The following is a 16755-nucleotide window of genomic DNA, read 5'->3' on the forward strand; positions in this document are numbered from 1 at the left end:
CGGTAATTAGTCATACATTGGTCGAGAAGGATTTCACGTGACTGTCAGTGCCCGATCGGGCTAAGCCCCGCCACGCCAGGTCTCGAATGACGTCGTTTGGCCAATGGAATGGCCCTTGGCGGCCCACAGTCAAGGTTTTTGGCCGCGTCTTTCAGGCTCCGACTCCCACCACAATCAGCCTTGGGTGCAATCTCTGATTATTTTTGTCGTCCTCTTTCCCTTCATCTTCATCCAGAGGCAATTCATCTTCCAGCGATCGTTGACTGCCGGCTAGTCATCCACCGAGACTATTCGCCCTTCGATCTCTTTCTGCCGCCTGTTGGTTTCCCAGCAGGTCTATCGATAAGGGCTTTTTAAGAACCTCCCCCCCACCTTAGCAAAGGAAGGCTCGCCCCCCCGCTATTTTTATTTCTGGTCCACCCTCTCATTTTTTCCCTCCTTCACCTCGTCCTCACGTCAGGCTTTCCCCCTCCAGGCCCCCCTCAACCTCCCTTCCTCGCCTATATACCCCTCCCTTACCGACCATCTCAACACAACACAGCCAAGATGGTGTCCGCATCCAAAGCCGCCCGCATGGCCAAGCGTGGCGATGAGAAGAAGGGCAAGAAGGGCAGCAAGAACGACACGCCCGTCGAGTCCGGTGCTGAAGACCAACCCGCCACCACCGACGCCAAGATGAGAGAAGTCGAGAAGCTCACAGCCCAGATGGACAAGCACGGTCTGTCGGACCGTGTCACCACCGGTGTGCTCTCGTCCATGCCCTCGTCGCGCGACGCAAAAGTCACCTCCACCTCGCTTGTGTTCCACGGAAAGGTCCTCATCACGGACTCGACCCTCGAGCTTAACTTCGGTCGGAGATACGGTCTGCTTGGAGAGAACGGTTGCGGAAAGTCTACCCTGCTCAAGTCTATCGATGCTCGCGAGTTCCCGATCCCTGAACACATTGATATCTATCTCCTGAATGAGGGTGCCCCGCCTAGTGAATTGGGGGCGCTTGAGTGGGTTGTTACGGAGGCTCAGAACCAGCTTGACCGTATGGAGAAGCAGGCCGAGGAGATTCTTGAGAAGGAGGGTCCTGATAGCCCTATCCTTGAGGATCTGTATGATGTACGTTTTTTTTCCACCCCATGGCTTTTCCTTTTTTTTTTTTTTTGGTTGATTGAAATGTGAATTCTTGCTAACGTTTGACAGCGTATGGACAAAATGGACCCCTCCACATTCCACACCCGTGCTTCTCTCATCTTGACTGGTCTTGGTTTCAACAAGACGACAATTCACAAGAAGACCAAGGACATGTCTGGTGGTTGGCGTATGCGTGTGGCCCTTGCCAAGGCCCTCTTCGTCAAGCCATCTCTGCTTCTTCTTGATGACCCCACTGCTCACTTGGATCTCGAAGCGTGTGTGTGGTTGGAAGAATACCTCAAGAAGTGGGAGCGTACTCTTGTCCTTGTTTCTCACTCCCAGGATTTCATCAACGGTGTCTGCACAAACATGATTGACATGCGTGGGCAGCAACTGATGTATTATGGTGGTAACTACGACTCTTACCACAAGACCCGTGCCGAACAGGAGACAAACCAGATGAAGGCCTACAACAAGCAACAGGAAGAAATCCAGCACATCAAGAAGTTCATCGCCTCTGCTGGTACCTACGCCAACTTGGTGCGACAGGCCAAGTCTCGCCAGAAGATCCTCGACAAGATGGAGGCAGACGGTTTCATCCAGCCTGTCATCCCCGACCGAGTCTTCAGTTTCCGCTTCGCCGATGTCGACAAGCTCCCCCCTCCCGTCCTCTCTTTCGATGACGTTTCTTTCTCCTACTCTGGTAACTGGGAGGATACCCTCTACGAGCACCTCGACTTTGGTGTCGACATGGACTCCCGAACTGCCCTTGTCGGTCCCAACGGTGTTGGTAAATCAACCCTTTTGCGTCTCATGACTGGAAAGCTTTCCACCATCGGTGGCCGTGTCAGCCGTCACACTCACTTGAAGCTCGGCATGTACAGTCAGCACTCCGCTGAACAGCTCGACCTTACCAAGTCGTCTCTTGAGTTCGTCCGTGACCGATTCCCCGAGAAGAGTCAGGACTTCCAGTACTGGCGTCAACAGCTCGGCCGCTACGGTCTCTCTGGTGAGTCTCAGACTGCTCTGATGGGTACCCTGTCCGAAGGTCAGAAGAGTCGTATCGTGTTCGCCCTCCTTGCCATCGAATCCCCCAACATGCTCCTCCTTGACGAACCTACCAACGGTCTCGATATTCCAACTATCGACAGTCTGGCAGACGCCATCAACGCCTTCTCCGGTGGTGTCGTTGTCGTGTCTCACGATTTCCGACTCCTGGACAAGATCGCCAAGGACATCATGGTCTGCGAGCACAAGACCGTCCGCCGCTGGGACGGCAGCATTGGTGAATACAAGAACCACCTCCGCAAGAAGATGATTTCCGAGGGTGCTGTCTAAACGTGAACCGCACGGGCGCCGCGAATACCGTTTTTTTCTCTTTAACGACTGGCATGCTAGATCATGATACAACGTGGGAGAAGAGGAAAAGTTTCTTGTTTGATGTTTATTTTGTCAATTCAGTTCAATCCGTTCTGTTCTAGTTTCTGTCAGCCACGGGAGTGACGAACCGTCCCGGTTGGATTGATAGGATGGATACCTTAGGTTTAAATTAACCATAGGGGAACTTTAAGTTCCCTAAATTTTGTTTTTCGCGTCAGGATGGAGATATCTGCCTCATTTTTCTTTATCTATTTTACTTTATTTCCTATTGGGGTGCTCTTTAGTTGTTTAGATGGCCTGTGCTTCATACCTCATTCCATCCTCCCGTTTATCTATCTAGACTTCAGCATTGGAGGGTTGAATTGACTCCTTTTTGCCTCGGCATTTTGTGTCAGTGAACAAGCATTCTTTAGTATCTGTATTTGATATGTAGTTATATGTCTTGCTTCGGGTTTTTTTGGATACTGCCCTTGGCTGGTGCTTAGTTACGAGGTTTGAAGGTTATTGAAGCAGACAAAAAGCAATCTGGAGTTAACGGAATGATCATTTCAGTGATTTCAAAGGACATTCTCCTTGTCTAGGCAAACTAGGCTACAGCCACAAATTAGAGTATTACCCGCGAAGTATTAAATGCTTAGTAGCTAAAGGATATTTGGCCTGCGTACAAATCTCAACAAATGCACTCCCCTGCTGAGCAATGGACCGAAATAAGGTAATCTCGTGCAACTCGTTTGTTATTCCTGAAAAGCTAAATAAAATCCGAACTAAATGTATCTTGTTATACAAAATATAAAAGAAAAGGAAAGAAAAGACAAGAAATTTATTTTTCGTCTGCTTCGAGGATGGTTCTAGAAGGGTTTACTGTCCCTGCTTCTCCTTCGTCCTCTCCATAACCAAATCCCCGCCAAAAATATCCTGCGCCTTCTCCTCCCCTTCTAATTTCCGCTTCTTGGCTAACCGCTCCATCTCGCTATCCGGAGTTGCGGGATCACTCGCAGACGCTGCTGCTGCTGATGATGCGGCCGCCGCCGCAGCCGGAATCCGCTTTTGACCGGCGAGGTTCACCTTTTCTGGATTTTGGCAGTGATATAACTTTTTGCCGATACGACGCATGACCTTTTTCTGTTCTGGGTCTGATGCAATTGGCTTATAGGATCGGAGGAGAGAGGAGCAGGCAGTTAGGGTTTTGAAGAGTTTGGCGCGAAGTTGGTGGAGTGGGTCGGCCGTGTCTGGTGGGTTTGGGAGTTTTGTATCGAGGTAGAATTCTGCGAGAGGTTGGTCGGCGAGGGAGAGTGCGGACAGCCATATCTGGGACGGGGTGTAGAGGAAATAGGCGTCTGTCATTTGGGCGGCGGATTTCAGGATCTCGCGGGTGTTGTGGTAGGCTCGGGCGAGGCGGTCTGATATTGAGGACGGTGGCGGGTTATTCGGGGGTTGAGGGAGGGACGATATGGCTTGACGAAGGGATTCTGGTGTTTGTTGCGGTAGGTGAGGTGCCGGTTCGCCCAGGCCTTCTGAGATGGCGTTCAGTTCCATGATTCCACCTTCCAACCCGCGGAAGGGGTGTCGGACATCGAAGGTGAAGCGGAGACTTTGCATGACCAGGAATTCCGGGGTAATAATGTCCTCCGCTGAGGTGTCGCCGGGGACTCCGTCAGCGAATCGCCGCAGTGACATGTAGGAGTTGTCGGTTTTAGTAGCGATGAACAGAGCGCATGGCATTATCGTTTTAGGGTGGTAGGTCATGGGTGAGTTCGTAAGATAGAAGCGTCGGAGATATTGAATCGCAGTGGCCTTGCAAACATGAATTTCATCAGCAATATTTCCGGTAAACTATTTGGAGCAACTCCTGTAAAGGTTTCATACCTTCACTATCGTCGGCAGCGGAGGTTTATAGCTCTCCCCCAGCTGTACGATCTGTTCGCAGAAATACCGCACTAGATCCTGCTCTTCCTCCGGCGTCAAACACTCGATATCTTTCTCCTCCCCACCCTTGCTGTCTGCATCGCTGCCATTCGGATTGGGTGTGCCCGCAGCGGACGAGTTGGCAGATTGCTTTGCTTCACGCGCCCTTCGTAGCGCAACCCGTAATCGATCACTTGCAAGACTATTCGTATTTTGCCTAACTGATCGCAATGAATCCTCTGTGAAGGACCAAAGGCGGAACTGCGACGAGGTGCGATAAAAGTCGTCTTCGATCATCGTGGCTGGAAAATGAGATGAGCTTGTGCGATTCTGGTTGAGGGCGGTTTTAATCGGATATATAGAGGTTATGGCGAATACACGAAGAATCTACTCGTTAGACGAGCTTTGGTGTCTCATTTATCCATCGTTGGGTGAAAATATGCTGTTGGAATCGAAGTTGAGGTCGAAAGTGAGTGGGAGCTGTCGAAGCCTTAAGGGATCCACGTGCTTATCGATACAGATTCCCAATTTGGCAAATCCCGCCGATCTGCAGGTGCCCCAGTGAACTGAACTACGAATTACTCGATGAACAAAAAGGTAGAATAATAATAATTCCCTAGTCAGGTATGACTAGCAATTAGAGTCAATTTAAGACAACTAAATTTGAAGGAGACAAGCTGATGGAATCGTCGATATGCAAAATGGTCCGTGTATGGGTTGACTGCTATAACATATCTGATAAATCATGTCCCAAACCCCGGAGAACGAGCAAATAAACAAGCCAAAACAATGAAACGAATTCGCCAGGCACCGTGCTCGTCATCAAGTCCACCTATAACAAACAAATTCACGTTCGACTCAGACGCGCGTAGCGCTTAGGGCTCGCCGAGGAGTCGAGCGGTTACATCGCCCATGTAGGCTTCCTCCAATTCATAGTCCTCGCCGCCATTGCGGTCAATACCGTAGTAGTTGAAAGCTGACACAACCTGATCCACATCGAAACCCATATGAACAAATCGATCAATCAGTTGCCTGTTGTACCCGTCGTATCTAGTAAAATATGTCAGCGACGGACTTCATTTGATGGGTTTGCCAAAAGTTACTTGGATAAATCTTCTTTGTCTCTGTCCTCCTTCTCCTTCTGCTCCAACTGCCGTAAGGATTCAGTAGTAGCACCACCGCTACCTTCTCCGGCCGCTTTTCTGGGCGCTCCTGCGTGTTGAACAGCCCACTCTCGCGCAACACGATCGAACTCTTTGGGGTTCCGAAGCAACATAGACGCGACCTCGGCATCCTGCGGATCCTTGGGCTCTGGCGTGCTGAGGAGAGACTGCAGTGAGAGGAGGGCAGCCTTGATGGTGAGGATGGGGGACCAGGCGGATGACAGAGTATCGAGACAAATAGCACCCTAACGGATAGAGGCATGAGAAGAGGCCGTCAAAGGCTCAGGTCTAGGAAACTAACCGTTTGACTGCTGACATTTGGATGCCAAACCTTTGTCAGGAACTTCATTACAGGCGGTCGGAACGGATATTCGGTGGGTATCTTGATGTCGATTTTGTATGTCCCACCCTCATACGGTGTCCCAGGAGGGCCCGGAAAGGTACCGCGGAGGTTCGTGACATCGTCATCGTCCCCCACGGGCTCTGCGGTGATTTGGGAGTGGGTGTCTGCACGAATATCGGCGATCTCCTTTGTGATACGGCGAGTTCGGTTGGACGCCATTGGTGTGAATAATGCACGAGATAAACGCGACAGACAGCTAGAGGGGAAGTGCGGAGCTAATAGCCTAGGAAGCTGTGGTTAGCCTCGAGAGAACTCGGAGTAATCTTCGCAGTGGCAGGATAAGAAAGAGAGAGACGATGAAGAATCACCTTGGAAGAAGAGTCACCGGGGATTACGTGTAAAAGAACGCTGGAGATATGACTCGGAGCGCCTTGGGTTTCGAAAGAGCCTCACGCAGGCTACCTAGTTGGAGGGGAAGCTGAGGGGCCCACGACGGAGATGGATGGAGTTTAGACCAGTAAGATGTCATGTACCGGTAGGTACAATGGGGCGACTACGTACGAAGAAACGGTGCGAAGCGTCTCAAGCGAGGATGGAAGGATGCAGGAGGATGATGAGTATTTAGGTGTTGGTCACCAAAACCTTTCTTCCTTCCTTTCCGAGCCATCCATGACCACCGACTGAGCCACCACTGCACAGCACGACACCATTTACTCGGCGGTGCACTCTTTGATAGGTCGAGCAGTGACTCGACCGCCCAGCTCTGCCTCAGCCACCAGGATCATTATCTACAGCCAGGGATTAGATCGCGCGCCTCACTTTGCAACTACGTAGCCTGATTCTACTGGGCCCCAATTAACCGCCGGGTCATTTGTTGTTTGGTGGTTCGTAGTTTGTACAAGGCTGTTTTGACGACGGGGTCACGTGCATACCATCACGTAATCAATGCCAAGGCCTGACGAAGGCGACAACAGCAACAGCTCCCAACTGACCTCAAGCTGCTATCAAGCTCCATTCTGTCATCCTCCTCCCGTTTCCATCCCTTCCCTTTCCTAACATACACCTGTGCATCGCTGTTCTTCTCTAAAGCTTGTTAATCTATCGCATTTCAATACCTCCGGACTATGGTTAGTTTCTGTCGCGCTTCTCTCGCCTTGTTTCTCCCATCTGACAAGCATGAAAACGTATAGGGTAACCAGCAGTCAAACATCGGCGGAGGCCCCAGGGGCGATGGCAAGGACGACAAGGATAACAAGGTAGGAGATTTTTTGTTTTGTTAGCGATGACTCTGCAAACGGTTACTAATAATAATTTGCTTTTGAAGAAGGACAAGCCTAAGTACGAGCCACCACCACCACCTACCACTCGCATCGGTCGTAAGAAGCGCAAGGCCGCCGGTCCCAGCACTGCATCCAAGCTACCAGACATTTACCCCACGTCACGATGTAAACTCCGGTATCTTCGAATGCAGCGTGTCCACGACCACCTACTACTGGAGGAAGAGTACGTTGAAAACATGGAGCGGCTACGGAAAGCCAAGGTGTCTGTGCTACCGGCTGCCAGCGGCGGAGATGTCGATATCACGGACAGAAATGCCGATGAGCGCGGGCGTGTCGATGATATGAGAGGGAGCCCGATGGGTGTCGGCAACTTGGAAGAGTTGATTGATGACGACCACGCGATTGTATCGAGTGCGACCGGCCCGGAATACTACGTGTCCATCATGTCGTTTGTCGACAAGGACCTGCTTGAGCCCGGTGCCAGCATTCTACTACACCACAAGTCAGTTTCGGTTGTTGGTGTGTTGACAGAGGAGTCAGATCCGCTGGTTTCGGTGATGAAGCTTGACAAGGCGCCAACCGAATCTTACGCCGATATTGGTGGTCTCGAATCACAAATTCAGGAAGTCCGAGAATCTGTCGAGTTGCCGCTTCTTCACCCCGAGCTGTACGAGGAGATGGGTATCAAACCGCCAAAGGGCGTCATTCTTTACGGAGCGCCCGGAACTGGAAAAACACTACTGGCCAAGGCCGTTGCGAACCAGACCAGTGCCACATTCTTGCGTATTGTTGGAAGTGAGTTGATCCAAAAGTACCTTGGAGACGGACCCCGTCTGGTGCGTCAGATCTTCACGGTGGCCGCGGAGCATTCCCCATCAATTGTCTTCATTGATGAAATTGATGCTATTGGTACGAAGCGTTACGAATCAACCTCCGGTGGTGAACGAGAAATTCAGCGAACCATGCTTGAGCTTCTTAACCAGTTGGATGGATTCGATGACCGCGGAGATGTCAAGGTTGTTATGGCCACAAACAAGATCGAAACTCTCGACCCTGCTTTAATTCGTCCTGGACGTATTGACCGCAAGATCCTGTTCGAGAGCCCCGACCGTAAGTTTTTTTTCTTTAAATTTTGTCAAATGTAGTCAGGGTGCTAACCGACATCAGAAAACACAAAGAAGAAGATCTTCACTCTCCACACCTCGAAGATGTCCCTCGGAGACGATGTCGACCTTGACGAGTTCATCAGCCAGAAGGACGATCTCTCCGGTGCCGATATCCGCGCTATTTGCACAGAAGCCGGTCTGATGGCGCTGAGAGAGCGCCGCATGAGGGTGCAGATGGACGACTTCCGCGCGGCTCGCGAGCGTATCATGAAGACGAAGCAGGATGGCGGACCCGTGGAAGGATTGTACTTGTAGATGCACATGGCCATTGGTGGTGCGCTACTTCACTAGCGTTGTCACCTTAGCCATAGAAACTTGTGTATTCTAATCTGACATTCAATTTACCTCCATTTTCTCATATAATTCTAGTGAAATCATGGCATTACCATCCCAGAACTATGCGAGGAAAGACGTAAAGGCGCCTATACTTTCGCCCGCATACGTAATGTGCTTGTTGAGCTTGAGATTGGCAATCTTGATAATCACTGAGGAAGCTTCTCGTTTATATATAGTCTATCTGTCCATCTATATCGTCCAGGATCCGTGCTCATCCATAACTCAAGGCCGATCAGCGCGAGTAGCAACAAACTGGATTGCCATGATCGGAATCAGAGAGCAGCCACCGATAATTGCCACAAATATCCCAGCGGACACAGCTAGCCCCAGCGTGTCGAACATGGGCGTGAAGTAGAACGGCCCGACCTGTTGAACCAAGTTAGTGAAATGTTCGAGTAATACATCCCATGATAGTAAACTTACAAAACAGTAAACCTGCCGACAAACATTAACAAAAACACCAACCTGACTCGCACGCTCCCGTTTACTTTCAACAGCAAAAGTCGTCAAAATGGTCGTCTGCATCTGGTTCCCAAAACTCGCAATAGCAACACCAACAAGCGGCGTGACGTTCCAGCTTTTCGCCTTCTCCAGCTGGAACCCCCAGGTCAAGAGGCCCGCAATGACAGTGCCAAAGGCAATATACGCAAGCCACAACCGGTCAGCAGGGCAGGAATCCCCCTTGGCCTTGCGCACCCGGCCTAGGAACCAATCACACATGGGCCCGCTGAGCTGTTCACCCAGCACGCACCCAATAATGACAGGGATGAACTGCAGCCCGATCTGCTGCGCGTCGAAGCCGAACTTGCCGCCGAATATGGAGGGCATTTCGACGCTGATTGCGACGTTGGCGTAGGCGAAGCAGATGGCGAGTGCAAAGGATGCAATAGCCACGCGCGGATACTGCACCAACGTAAAGGGGAGGAAGATATCCTTCACCTTCAGAGAATGAGAGGAAATCTTCCTTGGAACGAACTTGCCCCAGAACCCGGTGATCTTGCGCTCGTGGTGCGGGTTATAGATTGTTTCGTCGCCGATGGCGATGTACAGCACGAGCTGGGCGAAGTTGACAATGGCGAAGATCCAGAAGATCCAGTCGGCACCGATATGCTTGGTCACGAAGCCCATGAGGAAGGGCCCTACGGCAACGCCTAGGGTGGTGAGGAGCGTCCACCAACCGAGTTTCTTGCCGCGATGCTCGGGCTCTGCGAGCTCGGCGATGACGCCGCTGCCGTTGCCGATTGTGGGCGAGATGAGGATGGCTGTGAGAACCCGCGTGGCCATTTGGCCGCCGTAGGAGCGGCATCGAGCGCCACCGATGTTGCAGATCATGCTGCCGAAGACTGAAAGGAGGGAGACGGGGTACCGGCCGTAGATTGCGGTGACTGGGTTCCAGACTAGCGGGGATACACCGAGTAGGAGGATCTGGAGGAGAGCAAAGAGTGAGTAGAATGAACTATTGATACAGCATAGGTTTGGTGTTGTGCCATATATACCTGGAGTGATGTCAGGTAGCTTGCATCCTGCACCGCAATGCCATATGTTTCCGCAAAGATATCATAGGCAGGGACAATGCCAGCTGCCATGAATGTGCCCATCATCGAATGAAAAGAAACCATCCAGATCTGCGCGTTCTTCTTCCAATGGGGCCAGTTGCTGGGGTTATAGGGGGACTCATTATCCCATGTTCTGTCTTTGGGGAAATGTCCGCCTGTAGACACCGTTTGGATGGCCTCTAGGTTCCCAGAGTGCTCGAGAGTTCCTATAGTTTCCATATGTAAAGAATCAGAGCCAGACCCTTTGAGGTCGTCACTCGTCCTGGAGCTATCGGTGGCATTATTTTCTGCGAAGTCGTAGGCCATTTTAAGGATAACAGCCGCGGCCGGGTTAGGGTTAGGAGGTAAAGCTAATTGAAAACTTATAGACAAAAAAGGCAAGACCATTCAACAAAGCAGCCATCGAGTATAAAAGATATCTAGAGACCATTGAATCTGGAGACTGGGGACATCCATAGTTCGGATTCAACTCCACGAGCCCATGGGGCCGTCGCCGGGGTATGCTAGCTCTGACCGGGGAGTGGGACTTCCACAGCGGACTGAGGCCGCACTTGCACATCATTTGTATAGTCGAGGTCGGTCATTGGAGCAGTTGCCGACCAGACATTTCGGTGCCGAGATTAAGCTATTGGAAGCTCGGGACTGGCCCCGAACAGGCCCCGGGATGAGGCCCCGGAAGCTGGAGCCATCCTCAGGTATCCCCTACCGCTTGCTGTATCCCCACGGTGGCTTCTCGGGATCTCGCTCGGCAGTTGCTAACAGCTTTCGCATTTGCCGCTCGGCAACGTGACATCATCTACAATGCTCTATCATTTTTGCTAGCTCAGATAGCTGGCGAGCTGTGGGGACTTTTTGGGAACAATGGCCAGTGCTTGAGTTCTTGGTGGACGGAGACAGGTTTCTAACTCCCCTAAGTCCCGTCAAATATGTAAGACGGGGCATTTCCGCTGTCCTCAATAATATACAACCAAGTCTGTGCGGTTGTGTTCTCGATGTAAATAGAGGCGCCTCCAGGCCAAGTCCTGTTAAGCTTTCTGGACGGTTACTGAGTCGAGACCTTGACACAGCTCGGGGTGGTATTGTACAGGTTGAACAAGTTGAACAGACACCTAGCAAATCAAGCCATTGTAAATCTTCGCTAGATTTTTTTTCTCGCCAGTCGCCTCAAAGCAGGAGAATGATTCCGGAGAATGAATATTTTGAGCCTAAAATGCCAAGCTTTGTGTTCAAGTACGGGAGAGGTACTGATTACTAATCTACGATAAAGAAGTGCAAACGCGGCAAACACGCGAAACTTGACAAACTAACTGAACGCCGCGATAAAGCTCTCTCTCTCAACCTGCGTCGAACTGGCAAGGTGCGCAGCTACAGATCATTAACTATGGATGGGTTCGACGAGGAAGCGTTCAAGAAGTTCTTTCCAACGAGCTTTGGAAAGCAGGAGAAGAAAACGGATGTCAGCGCCCAAATCGACCAGACGAAACGTGCCACCAAGCCGGACGCCAGCGATGAGAAGGCAAAGTCGATCACAGACGGCGGTGTTGGTGCCGATGCGAAGTCTGATAGCGATGAGGATGATGTAGGGCCTGCAGCTCCGGGAGACAGGGGTAGCGACAGATCAGACGATTCAGACGATTCCGACTCCGATTCCGACGACGAGGACGAGTTCCCGGTATCGCACGAGCTTGTCATGAAAACGCATGAGCGCGCAGTTACCACCATTACCGTTGACCCGGCAGGATCCCGATTAATATCCGGTTCCACAGACTGTACATTAAAACTTCACGATTTTGCCTCCATGACTCCTTCAACAATCCGCTCCTTCAAGTCCGTCGACCCCTCCGCAAAGAAGCAGTCGGCAGCACAAGAAACGCATGCCGTGCATTATGCAGCTTTCAACCCCATTTCCCCGGCCTACGTTCTGGTCGTCTCTGCTACGCCACAACCGAGGATATTGAATCGCGATGGTGACAGTGTCACCGAGTTTGTGAAGGGTGATATGTACCTGAGGGACATGCATAACACCAAGGGACACGTATCGGAGGTGACGAGCGGTGTATGGTCTCCAACTGATGAGAATCTGTGCGCGACCGCAGGAACGGATAGCACAGTGCGGATATGGGATGCCAATGTTGGAAGGTCGCAGAAGGAGGTGATCATGCACAAGTCTAGGGCTGCTGGATCCGCTGGTCGGAGCAAAATGACTGCAGTCGCTTGGGGTTCACCTAAACAGGGTGGTGCGGATGTCCTTGTTGCGGCTGCCCTGGACGGAAGCTTGATGATGTGGAGTGGGAATGGACCTTATACACGACCAAGCGCTGAGGTCAGGAATGCCCATACCAAGGATACCTGGACCAGTGGAATCGATATCAGTTCCGATGGGAGACTCGTCATTACCAAGGGCGGAGACGACACCATCAAATTGTGGGATACGAGGAAGTTCAAACAGCCAATTACGACTGTTGCCCACCCATCCAGCTCTTCCCGATTCCCGACTTCAAACATCATCTTCTCTCCTACCTCAGCGAGTGTTGTAACTGGCTCAGAGACCGGCCACTTACACATCTTGAATCCCGCTACACTGAGGCCTGAACTAGTTACACCAGTTACGCCTGGATCCCCGTTGATCACGGTTCAATGGCATGAGAAGTTGAATCAAATCCTCACCGGTTCCGCAAATGCGGAAACGCACGTTTTATATAACCCGAACATGTCTAGCAAGGGTGCCGCCCTGGTTATGTCCAAGGCACCCAAGCGCCGCCACATCGACGATGACCCAGCCCTTACCATGAATCTCGCACAGGGTATTTCGGGAGATTCGGTGGTTGTCGGATCGAACGGCGTTCCACATTATAGCTCTGCTACTTGGTCTGCACGGCACCCTACGATTGGATTAACGGCTTCGGGCCGATCAAGAGACCCCCGACGGCCTCACCTGCCGGTGCAAACCCCGTTCGCAAAATCGCAACCAGACGAAAAACATATTCGGGAAAATATCCCGCTTAGCTCTATGCGTGATGAAGATCCCCGGGAGGCGCTGCTAAAATACGCTGAAAAAGCCAAAAAGGACCCGATCTTCACCAAGGCATGGGAGGAAACGCAGCCTACACCAATTTATCGCGATCTCAGTGATGATGAAGAACCGGAGCCGGATAGGAAGAAGGCGCGGCATTGACACGCTTTTTACAGCATTCAAAAAAATAGATAATGACTTCAGAAATGTACTTTTACGATTTGCCTGTACGGCTTTTTATCTTAGCGACGATACTAAACGTGAGGGGGGAAGGACCAGGTAACCAACTGTAAGACGGTCAACATGCAAGGCATCGCGTATGCCTAATGACGTTGAGGCGCGGACAGCAGCAGGCAGTGTAGCCAACACCGTACAGATGGATAGCTTGGACCACGCTTGGACAGTAACTGAGCTAATAATAAGGACAGGAATCATCAGAGGTTGTGCCCCTAAACTTACAAGTTCGCTCTCCGCAGCGCTACCAGCAGAGTATACGATGGGCCCGCCTAGTGTTCAACCTGGCAGACTAACCTGAACTCCGCACCTGCGACCGTTGATCTCTTTTCCTCCAACTCCTCTTCAACCAGCCATCCTCAGTCCAACTTTCCATCGCCGCTCGGTATTCCGCGGGTTCTTTATTTTCTTGACGAGATCCCTGACCTCCGACAACCCTTTCAGACCGTCACCTTGAACCTCGGGTTCCAGCAGCTTCAGGGGCGCACGATGCAGACTCCCTCTTCAGCATGAGCACCATCCCTAAACCCGCCCAGACCCTGAATACACCGCAGGGTTAAAGAGAGAATTCGACCTTCCTGACGCGCTTGAACGCCGTGTTTTCCGGTATTCCGGGGGCGGCGGATATTGCGAGAAGCGACGGCCGGGTCTTTCATTCCTTTCCTATCTACCTCATTTCATAGTTATTTTGCCTTTTATAAACACAAATGGACTCTACGCAAGAGTACCCTCTGGCAGCTGGCCTGCTCGCGACTCTCGCTACTACCATTGCTTCGACACCAACGCGCTTTCCAAGCCCCACGTTGCCGCCGCACTCTCTACCGTCCTTACACTCGGAGCTTGGACACGATCACGGTGATAAAGGGGACAAGGAGTACGAGTGGGCGTCGCTGATCGGAATCATCACTGCCCTGGCCGGGAACGTGTTGATCTCGTTAGCCCTTAATATCCAGCGCTACGCTCATATTCGGATAGAGAAGGAATGGGAACACGAGAAGCAACAACAGGGGCTGAGTTGGAAGCGGACTCATCGACGGGGGATCTCAGGGAGTTCCTACGGCGCCGTCGACGAAGATAGACAGGTTTCGGGGGAACGCTACGAGGATAATCCTTCAGGTCGCTCCGGACGGTACCGAGACGATGATTCGATTCAGGAAGACCGATTACAGGATTCTACAGTGTCAGAGAGGACTGTGCAGCCCGAGAATGGCTCACCGCAAGGGACACGGAAGTCTTATCTGCGCTCCCCATATTGGTGGGCGGGAATAATTCTGATGACTCTCGGCGAAACTGGAAATTTCATGGCGTATGGTTTTGCTCCGGCTTCGATTGTTTCGCCTTTGGGAGTTGTGGCTTTGATCTCGAACTGTGTTATTGCGCCATTCCTGCTGAAGGAAAAGTTCCGGAAGAGGGATTTTTGGGGTGTTATTGTCGCCATCGCTGGGGCGGTGGTGGTTGTTCTCAGCGCGAAATCATCAGAAGAGAAAATCGGACCTCATGATATCTGGGTGATGATTACGCGCTGGGAATTTGAACTCTACTTGGGCATCACTGCTGTGCTTATCGTTGTCCTCATGTGGGCAAGCGGCAAATATGGATCGCGGTCAATTCTGATAGATGTTGGGCTAGTTGGGTTATTTGGTATGATATTCTTTAAAAAACATCTTAGAATGGTTGCTAACTGTGCATAGGTGGATATACTGCTCTTTCGACAAAAGGAGTTTCTTCTCTGCTATCATTTACCTTGTGGCATGTTATCACATTCCCAGTTACCTACCTGTTGGCTTTCGTACTTGTCTTCAGCGCCCTGATGCAGATAAGGTACATCAATAGGGCCTTGCAGCGGTTTGATTCTACGCAGGTCATTCCCACCCAATTTGTCCTTTTCACCCTATCTGTGATCATCGGTAGCGCCGTCCTATACCAAGATTTCGACGCCTACACGCCATCTCGCGCCGGAAAATTTGTGGGCGGATGTCTTCTCACCTTTCTGGGTGTATACTTTATCACTAGCGGTCGTGTTCGTGCCGACGACGAGTCCTCCTGTTCTACAGATGAGGAAGAAGCTATCGGGCTTCTGCCTGGCGAGCGGTATCAGGACCGACTTGATCTGTCCCCTCCCCTGCAAGCTCAAACGAAGAACAGGCCGCGACCTAGAAGCCCCGATCTTCTAGACGGCCCTCTCCAGTCACCTTCAGGGTCACTTCTTAGTACGGGCCTCGAAGACCTCGGCGATAACCAGGATACCCCACGAGCGGGCTTATCCGCCACATCCCCCTCGCCGGCTGGCTCGATAGCTGCTGATTCTCTGGCGGAACCTTCTCCAGGGACTTCTTCTCAGCCTTCGTCTTTACTAAGGAACCCCTGGGCCGAGACTTTTGAGCGGACGGCGTCTGATCCGGAGACTGAACGGCCAGTCACCCCACCGAAACAGTCCGTGCAAAAAGCAGCCAGCTCCACTGTGCTTCTTCGGTTTCCCCCTGCCCCCGATGCGGATAGCACTGGTGCAGTAGATGGCTCAGTAAGCAACTCCCGAAACAACACTGTTCCACAGACACCGCCGCGGAGACCGCGAAACTCCATTTCTGCGCACTTTTCCCCTGGTCCCTTGTTTTCCACCCTATCTGGCGGATTCAGCGCCGTGGTTGCCGACTCAATCCGCCGCAATGAAATAAGCCCTGCGAAAGAACGAAAAACGCCGAGGCTGCGCGGTCGCAAGAAGAATCCGAGTGCATCTGTCCTTGATAATATCTTAAGGGACGGTAACGGTGCGGGTGAGGAGGTCAACCAGGACCCGGATGCTGCTCTTTGGGACGGAGCACCTCGTTCCTCTACAGCCACCGCTCCACCGGACCCTTCAGACGGCCTCATCACCGCTCCTGTCAGCACAGGACATTCCACGCCTGGTCTCGATGGTGGAGAAATTGCCCGCAACCATTCGGACGATGTCACGACGATTTCGCGTCTGCGCGGTTTGAGCGATTCTTGGAGGAGGAGTGTACCGTGGCTGGGTGGCGTCCTGCAGAAACGAAAAGAGAACCAGGAGGAGCCCAGTGAAACCCAGGTTGCTGAGAGGACCCCGGGCGAGGATGACCACCCAGAGTCTGGGGGTGGAGGTGCTTCATCCAGTACACAGGCTTGATCTACCCAAGTACTAACTGCTGTCGTATTCCAGCATTCCCCGTACATATTATTTCGTTTGAACATTGTTGGTGTGTCTCAACTCATGGCGTCGGCTTGATACCATTGTCTATACC

At 51.7% G+C, this 16755-nt stretch overlaps 7 protein-coding genes across 7 annotated transcripts; 4 read left to right on the top strand and 3 right to left on the bottom strand.

The window, feature by feature from the left end:
* Positions 1-546: 546 nt before the first annotated feature.
* On the top strand, positions 547-2460 carry ARB1 (ATP-binding cassette family ATPase ARB1; the record flags this gene model as incomplete). Its single annotated transcript, XM_041699169.1, has 2 exons — positions 547-1107; positions 1192-2460. The coding sequence occupies 2 exons, from the start codon at positions 547-549 to the stop codon at positions 2458-2460; spliced, it is 1830 nt and encodes a 609-aa protein (XP_041552281.1).
* A 900-nt stretch (positions 2461-3360) lies between these two features.
* Positions 3361-4704, bottom strand: APUU_20520A (TFIIH complex kinase subunit CCL1; the record flags this gene model as incomplete). Its single annotated transcript, XM_041699170.1, has 2 exons — positions 3361-4296; positions 4369-4704. 2 exons carry the CDS (start codon positions 4702-4704, stop codon positions 3361-3363), a joined length of 1272 nt encoding a protein of 423 aa, XP_041552282.1.
* Positions 4705-5282: 578 nt separating this feature from the next.
* Positions 5283-6132, bottom strand: APUU_20521A (E2 ubiquitin-conjugating protein UBC1; the record flags this gene model as incomplete). The annotated part of the gene is made up of 3 exons (XM_041699171.1): positions 5283-5457; positions 5511-5815; positions 5872-6132. 3 exons carry the CDS (start codon positions 6130-6132, stop codon positions 5283-5285), a joined length of 741 nt encoding a protein of 246 aa, XP_041552283.1.
* Positions 6133-7037: 905 nt separating this feature from the next.
* RPT2 (proteasome regulatory particle base subunit RPT2) lies at positions 7038-8614 on the top strand (the record flags this gene model as incomplete). Its single annotated transcript, XM_041699172.1, has 4 exons — positions 7038-7040; positions 7104-7169; positions 7238-8303; positions 8361-8614. 4 exons carry the CDS (start codon positions 7038-7040, stop codon positions 8612-8614), a joined length of 1389 nt encoding a protein of 462 aa, XP_041552284.1.
* Positions 8615-8917: 303 nt separating this feature from the next.
* APUU_20523A (uncharacterized protein) lies at positions 8918-10557 on the bottom strand (the record flags this gene model as incomplete). Its single annotated transcript, XM_041699173.1, has 3 exons — positions 8918-9061; positions 9119-10120; positions 10192-10557. The coding sequence occupies 3 exons, from the start codon at positions 10555-10557 to the stop codon at positions 8918-8920; spliced, it is 1512 nt and encodes a 503-aa protein (XP_041552285.1).
* Positions 10558-11632: 1075 nt separating this feature from the next.
* APUU_20524S (WD40 repeat domain-containing protein) lies at positions 11633-13426 on the top strand (the record flags this gene model as incomplete). The annotated part of the gene is made up of 1 exon (XM_041699175.1): positions 11633-13426. One exon carries the CDS (start codon positions 11633-11635, stop codon positions 13424-13426), a length of 1794 nt encoding a protein of 597 aa, XP_041552286.1.
* A 779-nt stretch (positions 13427-14205) lies between these two features.
* APUU_20525S (DUF803 domain membrane protein) lies at positions 14206-16640 on the top strand (the record flags this gene model as incomplete). Its single annotated transcript, XM_041699176.1, has 2 exons — positions 14206-15139; positions 15190-16640. The coding sequence occupies 2 exons, from the start codon at positions 14206-14208 to the stop codon at positions 16638-16640; spliced, it is 2385 nt and encodes a 794-aa protein (XP_041552287.1).
* Positions 16641-16755: the final 115 nt, after the last annotated feature.

Source organism: Aspergillus puulaauensis, chromosome 2, assembly GCF_016861865.1.
Source record: "Aspergillus puulaauensis MK2 DNA, chromosome 2, nearly complete sequence".
Lineage (NCBI taxonomy): Eukaryota > Fungi > Ascomycota > Eurotiomycetes > Eurotiales > Aspergillaceae > Aspergillus > Aspergillus puulaauensis.